General features: G+C 33.5%; 1 protein-coding gene and 1 non-coding gene across 2 annotated transcripts in view; one reads left to right on the plus strand and one right to left on the minus strand.

The window, feature by feature from the left end:
• The first annotated feature begins 459 nt into the window (after positions 1–459).
• LOC143226938 (uncharacterized) overlaps positions 460–22298 on the plus strand; it is a 32514-nt gene continuing 10675 nt past the window's right edge. Inside the window, exons 1-3 of the mRNA XM_076458494.1 lie at positions 460–487; positions 1690–1881; positions 19997–20170. Of these exons, the coding sequence (XP_076314609.1) occupies positions 460–487; positions 1690–1881; positions 19997–20170 (394 nt within the window). The remainder of the gene's footprint in view (positions 488–1689; positions 1882–19996; positions 20171–22298) is intronic.
• TRNAT-AGU (transfer RNA threonine (anticodon AGU)) lies at positions 16286–16359 on the minus strand. The gene has a single exon. It is a non-coding gene; the product is annotated as a tRNA-Thr (tRNA).

A 22298-nucleotide genomic window follows, 5' to 3' on the forward strand; every position in this document is an offset into this window, starting at 1 on the left:
TTTCGTTTTCTCCTTTTCAGAAACGAGCAAACGATTTTATCTTTCGTTTCATAAGCCAAGTGTATTAGGCGTTCGACTCGTAATCCGAAGGTCGTGGGTTCGAATCCCGGTCGCACTGTTTTTCAACGGATGTGGGACTTCTGCATGAGTTATCACAAATAAAATCTGTGTCTTTAATATGTTATTAACGAGCCCTCAGAGAAAAAAACTGGTTAAAAATGGCGTATAAATAAACCACTGTGACGTATTACAAGTATGTCAGTTTCAACCACGTGATATACAAAATATCCATCTGTAATTTCACGTTCCATTCTGTACTGATATGACTTGCTCAACTGTGAAACTGTAATCACTCAGTAATTTTTTACAGTACTGACTTTTTCATTCAGCGTTCATCATCTTGTAAAGTTTCATATTATAGGTCATTCGTGAACGTTATATTCAGTAAGTTACAATAAAATGATTGGATCATCTACAATGAACAGAGGTATATATTTCATTATCTCTGTGTATAACCAGAATTTACTGACAACAGTAAAGTTTTATTTATCTAAGAAGACAGATGCTTCTATTGATAAAAATTCAAAATAAAACCAAAGAGTATTTCGTAAATAATAAAATTTGTAACCGACAAAGATAGTTACGTACAAACCTGCTGTACAATTATACTCAATAATAGTACAGTAAACCAATGTCTGATACGCACATAAAATCAGTGCCATACGTTATACTGTTTTCTCGCGTTTTATACGACAAATTTGTTTCAAATAGTTTTATTAGTATTTATTATTTATATTTAAGTATTTTCGTATTTCTCCAAGTTAAAAATATTCTCTTTAAAAGCATTTTTATTTACGTATACTATAGGATTACAATTATGTGTTCTCGATTTTAGTAATACAGAATGTCGTGATAATAGAAATACGTGTGGAGACGACGTAACATATTTTAAACGTAAAGGCACTTGAGAAAATTTTATATACTATCTCCTGCCATCTAGCGACATTATTCAGAAGTACTTATGATTGGGTAACATGAAACAAAATTCATTTCATTTCGATTAACTCGAGATAATTCGTTTGAGCAAATGTTTATTCGTAATTTATGATTATGTTCAGGATTTATACTATTGCTTCACTTCATTGTTAATGTTTGGTTTCCAATGAATATATATATCATGAAACTACGGTAGTTACCAGTTCTTTAACAGTGCTCAATTTTTGTTTGTCACAAAGTGCGGTGCTATCCCTCAGTACCTAGGGATGGGCCAAGAAATAATGCTTACAAATAACTACTAAAGTTGAGTTATAGACTCATTTGAGTACCTTATTTGCAATAAGAAGCATTTCTCAGATTCTGAGACTCCCATTAATATTTCAAAGTGTTGCTAATATGGAAACTAGCTAAAGAGACAAAGTGTTTATCCTTCCTTTTCGTATCACACGTATTTCTATATTTAGATAACAGTTTCATGTGTGAAAGAATTCCGAATTTATCCGAAAGATTTTATCCAACAGTCAGCACAGGAAACATGCTAACTAAACATTTTTCAACACCAGCAGAAACACGCAAGACATGGCGCACCCAACTGTCACCTTATTGTATTTTTAGTGTACCAATGCGCACCCACCTGTCACCTTACTGTATTTTTAGTGTACCAATAATCAACATTCTTTATTTTCATTTTAGGTACATATTTCGGGATCCTCAAAGACAGGTTAAGACCAGGGATTAGGATTGGGTTTTCTCGGGATTGTCCCATTTCCCAAACTTCAAATTCTTGTCATAGAATCTACCGACATCCCTCCATATTTTGTGATAGTCGGCGGTCTTTTCTTGCTTGTCGATCAAAACCGTATTCTTTCATGAATGCATGTGTCAGTAATGTTCGTGTGTATTTATGTGTATGTGTAGACGCCAACGTGTTTTTTGGTTTGTTTTGTTTGTTTTTGTTTTTTTAATGTCGCATAAAGCTACTCGAAGGCTATCTGTGATAGCCGTCCCTAAATTAGCAGTGTAAGACTAGAGGGAAGGCAGCGAGTCATCACCACCCACCATCAACTCTTGGGCTACTCTTTTACCAACGAATAGTGGGATTGACCGTCATTTTATAACGCCCCCACGGCTAAAAGGGCGAGCATGTTTGATGCGACGGGGATGCGAACCCGCGACCCTTAGATTACGAGTCGCACACCTTAACACGCTTGGCCATGCAGGGCCTTGTTTTTTTGGTTTCTTTTTCGTATTGCTTAACCTAATATCCTATCACGAGTGGGTTAAAGAGAAAGTAAACTGAGCACATGCAGTTGATTTTCACCCAGAACTCCGACTAAGAGCCAGTTAAATGTTAAACCGAAATACCTTCCACGTTTTCTCCTCTTCCCGAAATTCTTGATTTAACTGAGCTTATCAGGTATGTGGGTATCAAGTCATCCTTTAAGTAATGCCCGATTTTAGGTTCAGAAAAAGAGAGGATTTCAAACACTTTTAATGTTATTTAATCAGAAATGCATGTTCAGTTATTATTAATTACTTCCTGCCAACGATTAACAAGCTTCTGAATGTCACTTCTATAAAATTCTCGGGGTTTGGAGAAAAAGGAATGTAGAGAGGGTAGTTTTAACATCTTCATGTGTTCCAAGCTCTTTTCCATCAAGATAGTTCTGCAAACTTTGGAATACATGATAATCAGATGGGGGAAGGTCTGGAGAATAAAAAAGATGCGGAAGTTTTTCCCAGTCTAGCTCTTCAATCTTTACAGATGTGATTCTTGCTGTATGGGACCATACATTATCCTGGTATAACAAAACACATTTACGATTGGTCAAAGTAGGCCTCATTTCTTTCAGTGCAACATTTAAGTGCTTGAATTGTTGAGAATAGAAGTCTGATGTAATCTTAACATTGAGTGGTAGCAACTCAAAGTGGATCACACCAACAATATCCCACCAAACACTTAACAAGACTTTCCTAGGATGGAGTTCCATTTTGGGCTGTACTCTATCCAGCTTACCTGCGTTGAGCCATTTTCTGTGGCGCTTAACATTTCTGTAAAATATGCATTTTTCATCTCCAGTCACTAACTGTCCAAAAAAGGTGAGTTACGTTCACGAGAGTGCAGAGAAGTACAAATGTCCACTCTTGCTTTAAGATTGGCTTCTGTCAAATCATGGGGGACCAATTTTCCAAGTATTTACACCTTTCCAAGCTGTTGCAGATGACAGTGAACTGTTGAATGAAGCTTCTATGCTAGTTCTTCACCTGTTACAGCACAATCTTCATCAAGTCATCATTATACTCAACCCGACCTGAACGTGGCGCATCAATTAAGCTGTAGTCATCTGAACTGAACTTTCGAACCCCCTTCAACATTTTCTTTAATTGAGACTCTGCACCATAAATACCTTGAATATTTTGTGTAGTTTCTACTGTATTGTTGTCCTTTTTAAATTCATAAATCATTACATGTGCTCCTCAGACACATCCATCTTCATAAGGGTTTATTTGATTAATGATTTGAAAAAGTGGAGTTGATTTAGTTTCTTTTATTTATTTGAACATTTTTATACATGTCCTACTACATGTTAGTCATTAAAGTTTTCTACAAAGACAGGAATGATGATGCACCTTCTGTATTAAATTTTCGGACATTATCGGATGACCTGATACATGTATGGTACAATACTTCATGGCCGTGGATTCGTGTGGTTTGGTTTGTTTTGAATTTCGCGCAAAGCTACACGAGGGCTATCTGTGCTAGCCGTCCCTAATTTAGCAGTGTAAGACTAGAGGAAAGGCAGCTAGTCATCACCACCCACCGCCAACACTTGAGTTACTCTTTTACCAACGAATAGTGGGGCTGATCAAAACATTATAACGTCCCACGGCTGAAAGAGCGAGCATGTTTGGTGTGACACGGCATTTTTAAGTTATTCTGAATCAACTCTCACTAAAAATGCAACAAAATCCTGTTGCTACTGTACAAAGTGACGTCACCAGAAGTAAAATCATCAGTTTCTGATACTTCTTTGTTGTTCGTTTCTCTAGGCCCACTAATAGTACATCTGTAAGTCTACAGATTTACAACGATAAAATCAGGGGTTCGATTCCACTTTGTGGGCTCACCAGATAGCCCGATGTAGCTTTACTATAATCAAACACACGTATATACATTACTGTAAATCTGATGAAGACAAAATAATTTGTAACTAACCATCGACACTTTCATATAAAACTTTCCAGCAAGTGACATTGACAAGTGATCCAGCCTTCACATGTCTTTCTGGATTTTCGTAACTTCAGAGGAACTAGAACCGTTATTTTTGTACGAATATACCGAAGTAGTTTTATTTGAGAAGTAAGAATTATTATTTATTTATCTACAGTTTACTGCACCCTGATACAATATACATGTAACAGTATAATGGACGCCACAGAATTAAAGTTGTTAATAAAACAGTATAATTAAAATAATTGAAATTACTAACAATACATGTTTTGATTTTTAACAGTGTAATTAATCGATATTTTCAAAATAAAATGCTACAATATACAACTGTTTAACTGTGTTTTAATCGTATTGTTACAATTACAAGAAAGAGGTATTACACCATGACAAGTAAACATAATTTCATAACTGGACGTTAACTTGGTTTCTAAGTTACACCCAGTACATGTTTAAAATGACATTAACGTTGTCACGACAACAAAGATATTATTACCGTGTTTCTCCGATAATAAGACCTAGTGTGATTTTTCGGGATAGTTTTAATATAAGCCCTACCCTTAAAATAAGCCCTAGTTAAGAGTGGCAGGAAGAGGAAAGAAATAAAAAAAAAATTAATTTATTAATTAGTTTAATAGTTAGCTAATTAGTTTGTTTAAGTATTAATCAGTTAGTTTAATAGTTTAATAATAGTTTATTTTAAATGGTTAGTTTAATAATAGTTTATTTTATATGGTTAGTTTAATAGTTTTACTTTGTGACTTCATTTTTTTAATATATCAAAATAAGACATCCCCCGTAAATAAGCCCTAGTGTCATAGTTTGGAGTTAAAATTAATATAAGCCCTGACTTATTTTCGGAGAAACACGGTATGTTTCTTTAATTGAGAAGTTTAGGACAGATGATATTTAATGTGACACAAATAACTTAGTTTTACTAAATTGTGCTTTCACGTTGTGTTTTAACAATCATTAATTGCTAAACTAATTGTTTGATTTATTTATAAAACTCAAGTAAAATGAGTCTCATTGAAAGTTGAAGAAGCAGTTAGATGTCTCTATCAGCTTTATAGTAACGAATCAGAAACACGTGTGACAAAGATGTTTAACAGGTCTTCGTAATTGTCTTTCAAAAATCTTTAAAAGAAATGTTGAAAAACGAAAGTACCAATCATCACAAGACTTTTATTAATGTGTTTATCACACTGAACTGGTTATATACTTTTACCATGTTGTGTTACATCAGACTAAAAACGTTCTGTCTATACAGTCAACACACATATTACACAAAAATTACTGTCAATGTTTCTGTGTGTTATGTTCAGTTTAATATAATACATACGTGACTTGGAAAAGTGTACATTAAATTAAAAGACAACAACTTTAACCCTACTTTAAAAAACATGAGATGATTTTCCTCTAACCAGACGAAGGTGTTTCACCAGTAGCTTCTGACCGATATTACTGAGGAGATAAGAAATATCTATACAGACAGAAAGATATTTAAATATCTCTTGAGAAACTCGGGAGAATTTAAAATATGTGATAATTTCGAAGGTCTGAACGCTGATAATAAGGAAAGTTTCAATGTATACCACGTGACTATAAAGTAATGTCTGAAATCGAGCATATATTGATAGCATAGTTAACAATAGTTCTGTTTATAGCTTTAAGTATAAAACATGTATCAGTATAGATTCTTTAAATGACTATATCGGATACTCTAAAGTTTGTTTGTTTGTTGAAATTATGCACAAAGCTACACAGTAGATTATTTATGTTCTTCCAACCACGGGTATCGAAACCTAGTTTTCGCGGTGTGAGTCTGCCCACATACTGCGGAGGGTGCACTTAAAAGTAATTTCTTCACAAATACTTTCATAAAATAAGTTTTAAAACTGTTGGTTGTTGTCAGGTACAACATTTTTATGGGTAGTTTGTATGTAATAACAAACGGATGAAAGTGATACCAATACTACTTGTATCACTTACGTGTTAGGACATGTAATGGCCTGGTGGTCACAGTGATCCTATTGCAATCTCTTAAAGTAATATTCTATTTTACTATTCAGTTAGAGTAGTTCAAGAGTTGGTTGTAAGTTGTGTTGAGTATGTGACCTCCTTTATTCACTTCTAATATGGGGATAACTTATCATTTTAACTTTGTCATCACCACAACAACACAATACTATTGTATTAAATATAAGATTATTTACTATACATGTAGCAGTGTCTTTACTGGAACTCAAGGTCAGTAAAAGGCAGAGATAATTCGTTCATTGCTTCATGAGATAGTTTCTACTGAATATTTGTTTCATCTTACAAATCCTGCATGCTACTCAAAGATAAATTTGAGAATACCATACCACTAGGAATCTCAGAACTGCTGGTATGGGTATTAACACTTTTATTGGTAAGGAGAAAACAATGTTGCGACCTACCAAGGTCATCTTAAGGTTGACCAAAACGTTGTTCTCTTTTTATCAGCAAAAGTGTTAACACCCAAACAGGCGTTCTGAGATACATTTTTATTTCAAGTGGATTTCTCGTGATCAAGGACCATACCGCTATAGTTAGGGTTATCTTATCTGTATTATAGTTTTGACCAACAGGACTACAGCTAATCTTAACCAATCAATAGCTTTGACCAACTAACGTATGTTCACCAGTGTTTTGGCACTGTACAATTTACTGCCTTCACAAACTGTCTTCTATTGTGACCATGTCAAACTGTACTATAATTTTACCTAAAGGACTATTCCATGAACTAGAAGCTTTAAAGCAGGATATCAACACCTAAACTGGAAACAGCCAAGAGAGCTCATTGAGTAGTTTTTCTGTAAACAAACAAATCTACTTGTCGATAACATACTTTGAATCAAATAGTTTATACGATAGATTTTTATGACTGGTTTAAATTGTAAAATTAACTTAGCTGTTTATACTGTACGATTAATCGACTGTTGATACTATACAATTAACGGAATGTTAAATTTTAAGATATTTATCAAATTATTCACATAATACGACAAGAACTGTCTCTGTTTGTTAGGTTTAGCTAACTGTAGACTGATTGCCACTTTTTATCTTACAAGTACAAAAAGAAATGCTTGAACAGTATTTGTTGACTTAAGCCTGCTGTGTTACACGTCCGAATCAAGGTTACCTTACGTAATGTAAAGAAACCGTAGAAAACGAGACACAAAGTCAGTCCACCACGTGATCAGAACTTTTATGTTTTTGTTGTTTTCTTTTCCTTTTTGTAGTTAAGTGGAAAGCTAAACACTGGTCTGTCTATGCAGTGACTACGATGAATATATAAAACCTGTTCTCACAACATAAGATTTCAAGAGAAGTGACAAAGACCTGTAACGTTATCCTGATAAAGAATGAACAAATACACTTTAACAATCACGAAACTTACGGTATTACCACTAAAGAAAGCCAATATTTGATGTTACTAGTCAGGTAAATGAAAAATTCGTGTACTAACGAAAACATTTACACAAACACAGAGTGTGATAAAGACAGACATTAATGACAGAATGTTAGATATACCAACTTTCAGAGAGATATAAATCGCCTTTAAACAACATAATAACACAAAGTTATCTAACAGAATTACTCTTGTGTTTGAAAACAAGAACACCATTACTCTTGAAGATAACAGATATGATGTTATGAAAGTCTCATTGGTAAAATATGAAAAGGAACCGAAGTGGCAGCACATAGATTTGTTACAATAATCTGTAGAGAAATGAAATATTCACTTGACAGTGAAGCTATAACTAATGGAAGTTTTAATATGAGACATATACATTGGAAAAAACACTCGTACATTATGACAGTTTTATTAACCATTGAAAGAGATCACGACTGTAAGAAGTTATATACAAAATACTATCACCCAATAACAAAACAAACAATGTATCACGTGATTTTGCCTTGAAACAATTATACAAAACAAAGTGTTCTTGTGTTACACTTGTTATTACCCATCATCTAAACACAACAATTCTCCTCTTACTGAATGAACACTTATCTCGTTCAACTTAATGATCAAATAACATTATTGTTTAGAGAAATTCCTGTTCTTCTATTCAGCCACCCTCCCATTGGTAATAAGGTTTAAAACTTGTTTATATACCGTTTTAGTATTATTTACGATGGATTCATTTTTTCTTTGAAATACTTAAGCCTAAAAGGCCTTTTCCAAGTGAAGTCAAGAATATAAGTTTTCTCGACGACACTGAACTTGGTAAAGTGAGAATAATATTATTTATGTCTGCTGAGTATTGTTCTGGGAAAAATATTTTATTTTCCAGTCATCACGAAACGTGGTTAAAACGGAAAATAAATGATAAACCAAGACTTCCGCAATTCCTGGAAAGAGGAACAACAGTAACAGGAAAAGCCAGTGCTGTAATTCTGGTGGAAGCTGTTTACAAACATTTTTTTAGGCTCAGCCTTTATCACTTCCCTTCCATCTCAAATCACTTCCTTTCCATCTCAACGCGAATCTCTCTAGAATTTTACACCGGATTGATTTATATTGTTTAAAAAAAACAACAAGATGTGAGATGAAAAACTTTGGACTTCCTGATGTTAAAATACTAGTAATAATAAAGGTAAACATTCGAGGGTGAATACAGTCTCAACATGGTTAACTTTGATACCTTAACAATCGTGAAATACAAAGAAAGTTTAAACTGTCTCTATCGATGTTTGTAATAATCTATGTTTCTGTTACATTCCATGTAAGTCGTTTGACATACACACAAATAGTTCACGAAACCTGCAAATTATACATAGTTGAAAGTTAACAAAACAAACTTGTAGTTTTACAGTTTCAACACCAGTAGGCCTAATATTTGTGACATTTATACAAGCTGTAGATGTTTCTCTATTTTTTCTTAATTTGTCCATTTTGGATACTATATAAGAGATTTTGAAAATGTAACATCTATTTTTGTTCTACAAACTGGTGCTCATGAAGCCTTTCCTGAAAACCAGAAGTCGTTAAGTCGGTTCGGGAATATTCAGAGTTAAAACTGTAACTTTAAAAGTATTTTTCTGCGTATACATAAACAGCGTTTTAAGTATTTTGTCTTTCATTAACTGTCGCATTTGTGTCACATTCAAGAGGCGTTTCCCGATAACTACTGATGATTATTTATATTCAGTAAGGTACCCAAGTAGGAGAGGTATCATCGTGCTGTGGGAAAGTTTTTAAAACATCGCTAAAGTTTACTTTATTATTTTACATTTAGTAGATGTACATGTATTATAAAATTTCAATTATATATAAATCGTCAACCACATTTACTTTCATTTTAGGGTCGTTTTAAATTGACGATTGAATTGCTTGTATAGTCATAGCTAAAAAACTCTAAAGTGTTGTGTGTAACCCGTGGGTTACATTGTAACGAGTATAACCTGCAGGTTATTAGATAATTATGTTGTTTTTAAAACTTTATAGGGGAATAATTATTAAATTATGTATATCGTGTGCAGTATAAATACAATATTTTTATATTGCTGTTTGCTTTGAATTTCGCGTGAAGCTACACGAGGGCTATCTGCGCTACCAGTCACTAATGTATGAATGGAAGCCTAAAGGGAAAGCAGATAGTCATCGCCACTCCGGGCAACTCTTGGGCTACTCTTACCAAAAAATAGTGGAATTGAGTATGATTTTATAACGCTCCCACAGCTGAAAGGATGCATGTTTTGACAGGGATTCGTATCAATAAACCTCAGAATGTGACTCTAGCATCTCAACCACATGACCATGACGGGTTTAAATGTTATTATTTTCTATTTGTTTCCATCACAACATCTAAAAGTGTTGACATGAAATCTTTTATGGATGTTGTTCCATTATATTTGTACCGACCTATATTTTAATGTTAAAGAATAATTTCCATTACTTTAAATCAACTTCTGTTTTAAATTCTTCTAATTTATCATTATCTTTAAAACCTAAGGCCATTAATATTCTCCTTCGTTTGAAAAAATTCTTGTCAGAAATTTAAATTCAATATTAGATCCTATATCAAAGCTTACCGAATAACAGTAAGACAATAAACATTTTTTACAAACCTGAAAAAGCAGACAAACAGTTTGCTGTTGTTTAATATTGCTTTCCGTTCCCGCCACCAGCCCCGTAAATAAATTTCTCACACTGGTGGCTTTATGGATCGTAATAATATCTTGGTATAATAGCTTCACAAGGTCCTGTAATAGGTGGAGAGTGGCAGTCTTTATCCAGACCTGTGAAAGTATAATATGATCATTCCCTCTTGAAGTAAGCACGTTTAATATAGTATATCTTAGGATACTAGACACTTCGCATAATAACTGTTTAATACACTATATTTACAGCTAGAGTTTTAAACACCAGTTAACGTTCACAATTAGGATGTTTTTAGACAATTATTTTCACAAGTAGTTCTATCATATCAGACATTTTGTGCCAAATAGCTTGACACCAAAATTCTAAAGTTTTATTAAAAAACCTAGCAATTAATTTGAAGTAATAAAAATGAAATAAATAATTATCACCATGTGATATATTTTTCATGATCGTTACAAACAACTCCTACCTGTTGTTTCTGACAAGTTACACAGTGAACAACTATTGTTATCTCTATATCCACTTTTCGAAAACTGACTAACATAGACTAAGTCATAACTAACCATGAACACTTTTGTATAAAACTTCTGTCACCAAGTGACATTGACAAGTAATCTAAACTTCCGTTGATTTTCTGGAATTATGAAGCTCCGAGAAAACTATTATCTTTAACTTTCGTGCCAATGTCCTGAACCGGTTTTATTAACCTTAATACAAGAAAAACACACATTTATTAATAAATTAACAAGAAAAAAATAAAATAGCGTAAATAACAACAAGAGATTTTTCTCATGTTAGTTGCAGACACCTCTTATAGAACTCGCAACAAAAATACAACCAAATATGTGACTACTAAAAAGTAAGAAAACAACCAATACTTTTTATATAATAATCTTTCTCGTTTCTTACCAAAAAATATAAGTTTGTATCGTGAGTCTAAAGTTGAACAAGATCTGAAATCTCTCAGGAGATGACGGAGCTATGAGTTATACGTTTATACTTTTAAAAGCTCAGAGTATTTCTTTAAATTCTCATGCCAAGACTAATAAATTAGTGCTTCGAACTAATGGACGTTAACTTGGTTTCTTGGTGACGGCCAAACATTGTTTTAACATACATTAATGAAGCCATGACGATTAAAAAAAAACTATTATATTTGTTTAATTCGTAAGTTATAGTTTACTTCAAAAAAACACTTTAGTGTATAATAATTTAATTTTTTTCAAAATGTACTTTCAGATTTAGCTTTAAAATTTGTTGACAATTTATTTATTTATAAAATTCTAGTAAAACAGGTTTCGTAAAGCATTGTACAAGTACCATATGCACCCTGGAGTGTCAAGTGCTCTTTGACCTCTTTCTTTACTTATATGGTCATGCAGTGTTGGTTGGTGTTGTTCAGAGTGAGCTGACATTCTCCGACCCTTTGTCCATGTACTGGTATACATTTACAGACATTCTCTTGCTCTACTAGGGTGAAGTATGTGGGTTTTTTTTTTCCTTTCTTATATATTTGTATATTTTTCTCCCTTTTTTATTTTTGTATTTAAAATATATCTTGATTGGAGAGAGGTGATTAAGGCTATCTTCATCATGTATGTTATTGTACTGTGTCTGTCTGGTATGGTTGGTATGTTTGTGTATGAATTTAGATGATGTGGTTCTGGGAACTCTGTATACTGTTGTAAGGAATGTGTTTTGTGTTGTTTGCAGCTTGGTTTTAATAATTGTGTTACTTACAGTTATCCAAGCTGAAGCTGTATAGTTTATTACTGGTCTAATGTATGTTTTATAAATTGTTAATATATTGTCTATTGATGCTCCACTGTTCTTACCAGTTAGACTCCTAGCATAGTTGGTTCTTCGCCAGACTTTACTTTTAATTTCACTTACATGGTTAATCCATGTTAATTTTGAGTCGTAGATTAAACCTAGAAATTTTGCTGATTTGGTAGTCTGAAGTAATGTTCCATTCATATATATTTCAGACTGTAGTTTTTTGTGTTTTGTCAGCTTTGTAAAGATGACAACTTGTGTTTTTGCTGTATTTATTTTTAATCTGTATTTTTGACAGTTTTCACTTATTCTATTTAGTTGTGGTTGTATGTTTGTGGCTACTAATGTTGGTGTTGTGGCACTTTTTCCAGACTGCCGCATCATTAGTGAATTATGGGAAGAATCCATGATTAGGATCCTTCAATGGCAAATTGTTTCCATACATGACGAAGAATACAGGGCTATCCACCCCTCCATGATGGACACCAGCTTCTCCATACATGATGAAGAGTAGACGGCAATCCACCCCTCCATGAGGAATACCAGCTTCTCCATACATGATGAATAGTACAGGGCTATCCACCCCTCCATGAGGGACACCAGCTTCTCCATACATGATGAAGAGTACAAAGCTAACCACCCCTCCTTGAGGGACACCAGCTTCTCCATACATGATGAAGAGTACAGGACTATCCACCCCTCCATGAGGGACACCAGCTTCTCCATACATGATGAAGAGTACAGGGCTAACCACCCCTCCTTGAGGGACACCAGCTTCTCCATACATGATGAAGAGTACAGGACTATCCACCCCTCCATGAGGGACACCAGCTTCTCCATACATGATGAAGAGTACAGGGCTAACCACCCCTCCATGAGGGACACCAGCTTCTGGAGTGAAGTATTCAAGAATGGTTCTCTCTACATTTACTGTGATTTCTAGAAAGTTGGACAGCTAGCAAATAACTCCACGCGGTAGTCACAGTTCATTCATTCGGAACCGTAGACCGCTGTGCCATACAGTGTCAAATACTTTTAATGTCAACAAAGAAGGCGACAGTGCATTGTTTATTGTTAAAGCTGTCTAATATCTCTACAGTTAGTCTAACTAAGTAGTTTGTTGTTTGTTTAAATTTTCTTAATCCATTTTGTTCTTCTGGTAATTTTGATGTTATCTCAAAGAATGTGGAGAGTCTATTATTTATTATTATTTTAACAATTCTGACTACACAGCTGGTCAGGCTGATTGGTCAGTAGCTATTAGTTTTATTGACTGGCTTTTCTACCTTATAAAACTTTAATATATTCTCATGCTTCCAAAAAAACTGCTATGTATCCAGAGGATAGAGATAAGTTGAAAAGTGCTTTCAGGTGGTCAAACTATTTCGGGTGCCTTTTTCTAGGAAGAAGGCTTGTATTTCATCTTCACCTGGAGATTTGTTTTTTTGTTTTCATTGCTTCATGAAGTTCACGTGTAGATATGTCTTTCGTTAGGATCGTGTCTTCCTAGTTTGTTATGTTTATTGGGAAAACTGGTTCAAATTGTTCTTTATTGTTTAGTCTATAGTTTGTGACTTTGTTATAAATATAAATATTTATTCTTGAATCAGTATGTATTTTAAAAGTGTTACGTATTTGGTGTTTTAAAGCTTCGGTTTTTTCTTTATATTTGTATACTATTGTATTATTGTATTCAAGAGTAGGATATTTCTTTGTGGCTGGATTGTCGTTGGTCAGTCGTCTAAGATGTGTCCAGAATTTTTTCGAGTCAGTTTTATTCTTTAATTTTGAGCAACACTTATCACATTTATGATTTTTTCGTAACTTTTTTGTGCTCTTATGTGATTCTTTTATGTTGTTAATTTGTGTTTTGGTTTCTCTGTCTTTTGTTATTATCATATATCAACTTAAGAGACTTCTTCCATTATTGTTTGTACAGTTGCATCCAAGGTTAACATCGTTACTGTTGAGATCTCCAATGACTATAGAGTTATGGTCGTGGGAAAATTGAGTAATGTTATGTCTAGTTACTTAAGTGGTGAACAGTATATTCCTGATATTGTTACTTTTGTTGTTTTTATTTATAGAATATCCATAGTAACATGTTCGTTATTACTGCTCATACTGTGACTGATAGATCTGTTTTATACAGCATCATTATACCTCTGTTTTCATCGTTTCTGTTTATTTTTGTGTTTATATTGAGGTGTTGTTTTCTTGTGATTTTTGTGTTTGTATTGGAGTTTTGTTTTCTTGTGATTTTTGTGTTTGTATTGAGGTGTTGTTTTCTTGTGTAACATTACTTTGTTCCTGCTGTTTATGTCTTTCGTTTCCTTTTAACCTTTGTGCATAAGTTATTTTATATGGTAACACTGATACGAACTAATATCTTTCCACCTTGGAAGAACAAAACTTGTATAATTACGGGAAATGAAAACAAAGACCACAGGTGTCGCTAGTTGACAGACACAGAGATATTCGGCGATTTAATAAAATATCGATTATGATTTTTCTGGAGAGCCATTAAGGATTTGGGGCAGTGGTAACTAGAATCGGGGCACGGGCATCACGTGCCAGTGTCTAACAAGATATTAGCTTATATGATATATTTCAAATTATTATTAAAACGACAGAAAACACCAGAATGGTGTGGTTTGTTTTGAACAAGTGTGTTAAGGTGTTCCACTCTTAATCTGAGGGCCGCGGGTTCGAATCCTGGTCGCATCAATCATATTCATGCTGCCTTCCCTCTAGTCTTACATCTTACACTGCTAAATTAGGGACAGCTAGCTCAGATAGCCATCGTGTAGCTTTGCGCGAAATTCAAAAATAAAGTTTTTGTGGTGAATTTTGTTTTTCCTTTTGGATGTAACAGTTGCAAAACCTTCTTGTACATTTGTGTCTGTCTCACTGTTTGTGTAGTTTACAATAGTATTGTTCTGAATGTTTACAGTTGTTCTATCAACATCCAAAGTGTTTCTGTTATGACATTTATTTTGTTAGTTGTAAGAGAAGCTCCCTCTACCACAGTATTAGATGTTTCTGCTACTTCTTTCTCGTTTTTTGAATTTTCAGACGAATTAGTAAGTTTTATTATTTTTCTATGGGCTTTTCGTCTTTTTCTAACATTATTTTATTTTGCTTTATTTACTGTGTTTAGTTCTTTCGTTGTTACAGTACATAGAGCGAACAGGGTGGAGTTTGTATCTCTGTTAAATATTTGGCCGACAACAAAACTAGACTTGTGCTTTTTTCGTCTTATTCCGGGAGCTTTTTTCCCGCTGTATTATTTGAGAATTCTTTAGGTAGCTATCGGTGTAGTTTTGTTTGTTTTTGAATTTCGCGCAAAACTGGTTTTGGAACAATTATTACAAGTTTCGTACATGTTGTGTGTGGTCTTCACCAGACAGCGTGACATTCCATAAAGCCTGATGGTATAGGGTAGGCACTCAACTTATTACGGCAGGTATTAAAATGTGGCATTACTTTGATAAACCATAATAAACATACTTTGTAAAAATTTTATCTATAAGACATGAATGAGGTAATGAAATAAAATCGACCACAAAAATTTATACATTTTTAAAATAAATATTCAAGAAGTTTTTACATTGTTGTAAGTTTTCTTTACATGAAAAATATCGTCATTTGTTTTTGTCTTCAGCCAAACTTGTTTCTTTTTGTATAAGTATGTTTTTTATATTTTCAGTTTTTGTTTGTTTGTTTGTTTCTTTGTTCAACTGAAAAATGTGGTTCACATTGTTTTATTGAAATAGAACCATTTCTATTTAATAAGACGTACATTTTATGAACATAGTGCCGAATTCTTTGAAACAGACTCTGCACGGCCAGGTGGTTTAGACTTTCGACTCGTAATCTGAAGGTCGCGAGTTCGAATCCCTGTCGCATCAAATATGCTCGCTCTTTCATCCATAGGAGCGTTATAATGTCACGGCCAATCCCACTATTCGTTGTTTAAAGAACACCTAAAGAGTTTGCGCTGGGTAGTGATGACAAATTGCCTTCCCTCTTATGTCACGCTGCTAAATTAACGGACGGCTAGCCCAAATAGTCCTCGAGTACTTTCGCGCGAAATTCAAAAACAAACAATCTTTCAAACAGTAAAACAAATTTCATAAACTTTTCATAGGCACCGGCGAGAATCGAACTCGCGATCTCCTGTTTACTAGACAGGTGCTTTAACCAACTAAGCCACGACGCCATTAAGTGATGAACATTTTCTGAGTACTTTACTCCTGAAGCTGGTGTCCCTCAGGGAGGGGTGGTTAGCCCTATACTTTTCATCATATATGTAAACAATATGGCACTGAGGGATCCAAATCATGGATTCTCTTCACAGTTCGCAGATGATGTGGCAGTCTGGAAAAGTGCCGCAACACCCACGATAGCAGCCACTAACATACAATCGCAACAAGATAGAATAAGTGAATACTGTCAAAATATAAAATAAAAATAAACACAGCAAAAACACAACTCGTAGTGTTTAGGAAATTTACAAAACACAAAAAACAACAGCCACAATTATATATGAATGGCACTCTACTCCAAATGGCCCCATCGGCAAAATTTTTAGGTTTAACCTGTTATTCTAAACTAACTTGGATCAATCATGTGAACGAAATTAAAAATAAAGTCTGGCGAAGAGCTAACTATGCTAGGAGTCCAACTGGTAAAAACAGTGGGGCATCTACAGATAACGTTACTAAAAATCAATAAAACATATATTAGACCTGTATTAGATTATGCAGCTCCAGCATGGATAACTGTAAGTGATAAAATAATTGAACCTAAACTACAAACAATCCAAAACACTCTCCTCATAACTGCATACGGAGTTCCAAGAACTACATCACCTGCCAACAATACCAGATAGACTCCTACATATTACAATAATGTACTTTTATAAGAATTGGATGAAAAACGAATTACTATGCGAAATAGACAGGTACCTCATACAAGATGAAGCTAGTCCTAAATATCTCTCCCCAGTTAACTTATATTTTAAATATAAAAATAAATAAAAAGAAAAAAATATAAATTTCAAATAATAATAAATATATAGTTTATTTATATATGTATTAAAAAATGCCACCAACAAACTTGACATTCTGCTGATAGACTAAAATAACCACTACATACGAGCCACAATACATGGACAATGTCCTAAAAAGAATCAAATAATATTCAGTTCCACAATTATAAATACCAATCCGTCAAGAACATAGGTACGGGGAGGAGAAAGAGGTCACAGAGAACCTGACCCTCCAGGGTATGAACTTTTCTTACTCAAACACATTCTTCTTTAGAACAATGTGTAATTTTTCATCTTGAAAACTAATTGTTATAATTACCAAATTACCTTCTCAGTTTAATATTAAAGTTTCCTGACGTATCTAAGTTCTCAATTTGAAACAAGAAACTTTCAAGATCTCTTTGACCAAAACCTGGAGAGACATGGTCTCTATCCCGTTGTAAAGTGAATAAACGAGCCTGTGTGAATTATCACGGAAAAAATAAGACAATTATTTAAATATCTGGATTCAACCGTTATTACCAACAGTGCAACGAACATTTATATATACATGTTTGACACGTTTTAATAATATATTTTACAAAAAGTGGTGTGTATGCTGATTATTTATGGTTGAAATTTATCACCAACAAGTCACAAACATTTACAGCAAATAATCCAGTCCACACATTAAACCTGACATATTTTTTCCATATTTCTTATTTATAGTTTAAAAGTTAATGCTTACATTTAGTTAATATCTATAGTTAGGGTATTCTAAAGATGTTATTTTCCTTGGGAGTTTTGTGATATGAATCATTTCCACCTCAAACATCTTGATATAAAGACTCAAAAACACTATGAAAAACTTCGTCAATGGATTTATATAAAAATAATAACATTATAACAGAACAACATTTTTGATATATCTTTATCGTCCGTTACTCTAGAACTGACGGAGACAAAATAGGTATCAAGTTACTACGGGAACATGTATATTAAACTTCTCTACAAGTGACATTGTCCAGTCATTCAACCTTCATGTGACATTCCAGCCTTCAGTGACCTCTAAAAATCTAGAACTTTCATTTATATGATGATGGACTGAACTGGTTTGATTTGAATTTAAAAAAGAATTGTAGTTCCTTAACATAATTTACATGTAAGTATAGTTCAACTGAAGTTATTAATAAAGTAAAATAAACTTACGTTACAGAGCTACAGTTGTTAATAAAGTTAATTCTCAGGCCTTAATATACAACTTACGTGAAATTTATCAGTAAAGGAAAATCAAATACCAGCTGTTAATTGGACGTTCATTCATTCTCCCAATAAAACAAACGTTCACCTGACTTAACATACTTAACTAACTACAGAAGTTACTTTTACAATGTTTTACGAAACCGGTTTTACCTGAATTTTATAATTAAATAAAATAAATAAATTAGTGTTAACGAAAAACCTGAAAGTACATTTTGACAAAACAGTTTAAATTATATCTCATTGAAGTGTTTCTTTGTAGAAAATGTAAAACTTATAAAAATAAACAAATGTTATGATATTTTAATCTCCACGGTGTTAATAACACGATTGTAAACAATCTAAGTTAACTTCCAGTAGTTCAAAACACTGAAAGTTCAACCTCGACATGACTGTTCACGGATTGACTCTGAGAATTTGAAGTACAGACGTACAGTGGTACAGCTCACAGTTTCACAACTCCGGAAAGTCACGTGAACGCTAGATTATTTGCCAATGTCACTTGGTGAGAAGTTTTATATAGAAGCGTCCATGATTAGTTGTGACTTAGTCTTTGTTTATCAGTTTTCGACTAACGAACACAAATATGTGTAAAGAGATAACATTAGTTGTTCTACTAGAGATATCACTGTGTAACTTGTCAGTAACAACAGGTAGGAGTTGTTTGTTGTTTGTAACGATCATGAGGAATATCATGTTTATAATTATGCTATTTCATTTTTATTTCATAAAATAAATTGATTTGTTTTTAAGTACAGCTTTAGAATTTCGATGTCAGGATATGTAGCACACAATGTTTCATATGGTAGAATTACCTGGAAAATAATAGTTTAAAAATATTCTAACTGTGGACTTAAACTGATGTTAGGTTTAAAACTTTCACTTTTCAATATAGTGTATTAAACAGTTATTATGTATCCTAAGGTATTCTAAATTAAATGTACCTAGTAGGTTTGTTTTTGTTTGTTTTTGAATTTCGCACGAAGCTACTTGAGGGCTATCTCTACTAGCTGTCACTAATTTAGCAGTGAAAGACTAGAAGGAAGAAAGCTAGTCATCACCACCCACCGCCAACTCTTGGGATACTCTTTTAACAACGAATAGTGGGATTTACCGTCACATTATAACGCCCCCACGGCAGGGAGGGCGAGCATGTTTGGTGTGAGGGGGATTCAAACCTGCGACCCTCAAATTACGAGTCGCACGCCTTAACACGCTTGGCCATGCCGGGCCTTACCTAGTAGGTGAGGGTGGTCAGGCGTGGCAAGGTGTATTAAGACGTTCGACTCGTAATCTGAGGGTCGCGGGTTCGAATCCCAGTCGCACCAAACATGCTCGCCCTTTTAGCCATGTGGATGTTATGATATATCGCCCCATCCCATTATTCATTAGTAAAAGTGTAGCTCAAGAGTTGGCGGTGGTGGGTGGAGATGACTAGCTGCCTTCCCTCTAGTATTTCACTGTTACATTTGGGACGACTAGTGCAGATAGCCCTTGTGTAGCTTTGCGTGAAAGTAAAAAAAAAACCAAACAAACTTCAAGAGGGAATGATCTCTTTATACTTTCACATGTCTGGATAAAGACTGCCAGTCGCCACCTGTTACAGGACCTTGTGAAGCTATTATACCAAGATATTACTACGATCCCGAAAGCCACCAGTGTAAGAAATTTAATTTCGGTGGTTGTGGCGGGAACGGAAACCGATATGAAACAATAGCAGACTGTTTGTCTGCTTGTTCAGGTTTGTTAATAATGTTTAATGTCTTATTGTTGTTCATTAAACTTTGATTTAACTGGAATACAGTAAAGATGTAAGCTATACTTACGGCTGGAATAACTTTATATTAACTGGTGGTAAACCTAATATCATCATATCAACTAGTTGTAAACCTAACATTATTATTATATCAACTGGTGGTAAACCTAACATTATTATTATATCAACTAGTGGTAAACCTAACATTATTATTATACAACTGGTTGTAAACCTAACATTATTATTATATCAACTAGTGGTAAACCTAACATTATTATTATATCAACTAGTGGTAAACCTAACATTATTATTATATCAACTAGTGGTAAACCTAACATTATTATCATATCAACTGGTGGTAAACCTAACATTATTATCATATCAACTGGCGGTAAACCTAACATTATTATTATATCAACTAGTGGTAAATCTAACATTATTATTATATCAACTAGTTGTAAACCTGACGTTATTATTATATCAACTAGTGGTAAACCTAACATTATTATTATATCAACTAGTTGTAAACCTGACGTTATTATTATATCAACTGGTGGTAAACCTAACATTATTATTATATCAACTAGTGGTAAACCTAACATTATTATTATATCAACTAGTGGTAAACCTAACATTATTATTATATCAACTGGTGGCAAACCTAACATTATTATTATATCAACTAGTGGTAAACCTAACATTATTATTATATCAACTAGTTGTAAACCTAACATTATTATTATATCAACTAGTGGTAAACCTAACATTATTCTATATAAACTCTTCCTATAATAAACTTTTCTATGTATATAATATTCCTGTTGTTTCAATTATTTATTCAATTAAATCTTGTTTATTTATTAAACTGGTGATAAAAGTTCTTGCTGCTCTAGAATTGTAAACATCTAATATTACATTTCATTCAAACATTTATATTGTTTTCGTTGGTTTATCAAGTATCTAATATGGCCAGGTATGATAATGTGGGTTAAGGCGTTCGACACGTAATCTTAGGGTCACGGGTGGAAGTCACCGTTACACCAAAGATGCTCGTCCTTTCAGCCGTAGGGGCGTTAGAAATTAAATGGCAATCCCACTATTCGTTGGTAAAAGAGTAGCCCAAGAGTTGGCAGTAGGCGGTGATCACTAGCTGTCTTCCCTCTAGTCTTACCCTATTAAATTATGGATAGTTAGCGCACATAGCCCTCGAGTTGCTTTGCGCAAAATACGAAAACAAATAAAGTAAGTTGCTAATTTAAATTATTGGTTGATAAAACTCAGTCACTGTTTCTGTGTATCTTACTTCATTAAACGCTTCCGATTCATTGTTATTTCTTTGTTTCGTATCAGTAATTGTTGTAGTATATTGATATATTGTTTGACTTTTTCACTGAGTATGTATTTATAATTAAATACTTCAGCTTAGTTATGATACTTGTTATTAAATAAACGGTAAATATTAAAGATTGCACAACACCAGACATTATTGAAAATTATTTACACTCTAAGTGTTGAATTAAACTGTTAATTTAATAAATAAAACACCTTGGATGTGAAAAGAGAATGGATTAATTATCATACTTAAAGAAATAAACTCAATATTAGCTACAAATATGCTAGCTACACTTAGTTGGTAAGACGTTTATAGTAAATATTTATTCATTAGTTTGCTAGGCTGCGGTTTTTACTGATTTAATGGCATGATAGTGGGGTAAAACAATACATCAATCAATATACTAAACAATTTCAATAAGAAAGTTACACTCGAAAATTATTAACATTAGCCAAGAGATCGCAATTCTATAATACGAAATAGGTTTTTATCATTAACCAATCCTGGTTCTTTAAACTATATGATGGTAGTTTTTATCTCTAAAACGCCTATTATAACTTCATTTGTAGTTACGCCAAGGAATTTAGATATACAGTTTTTTTGTCATTTCCCGTATGCAAGAGGGACGGATGTTACAAACACTATTATTTACACTAATCACTGAAGTAAATAGCACGTAACGTTAAATGCTATTAATAATCAGGAAAATTTCTTTAAAATTTAACTAATTTGAGCTTAAAGGTGAGAAATGAACAATACTTTTCTACCTGTATGTTTCTT

The sequence above is a fragment of the Tachypleus tridentatus genome, chromosome 9 (assembly GCF_004210375.1).
Source record: "Tachypleus tridentatus isolate NWPU-2018 chromosome 9, ASM421037v1, whole genome shotgun sequence".
NCBI classification, from domain to species: Eukaryota; Metazoa; Arthropoda; class Merostomata; order Xiphosura; family Limulidae; genus Tachypleus; species Tachypleus tridentatus.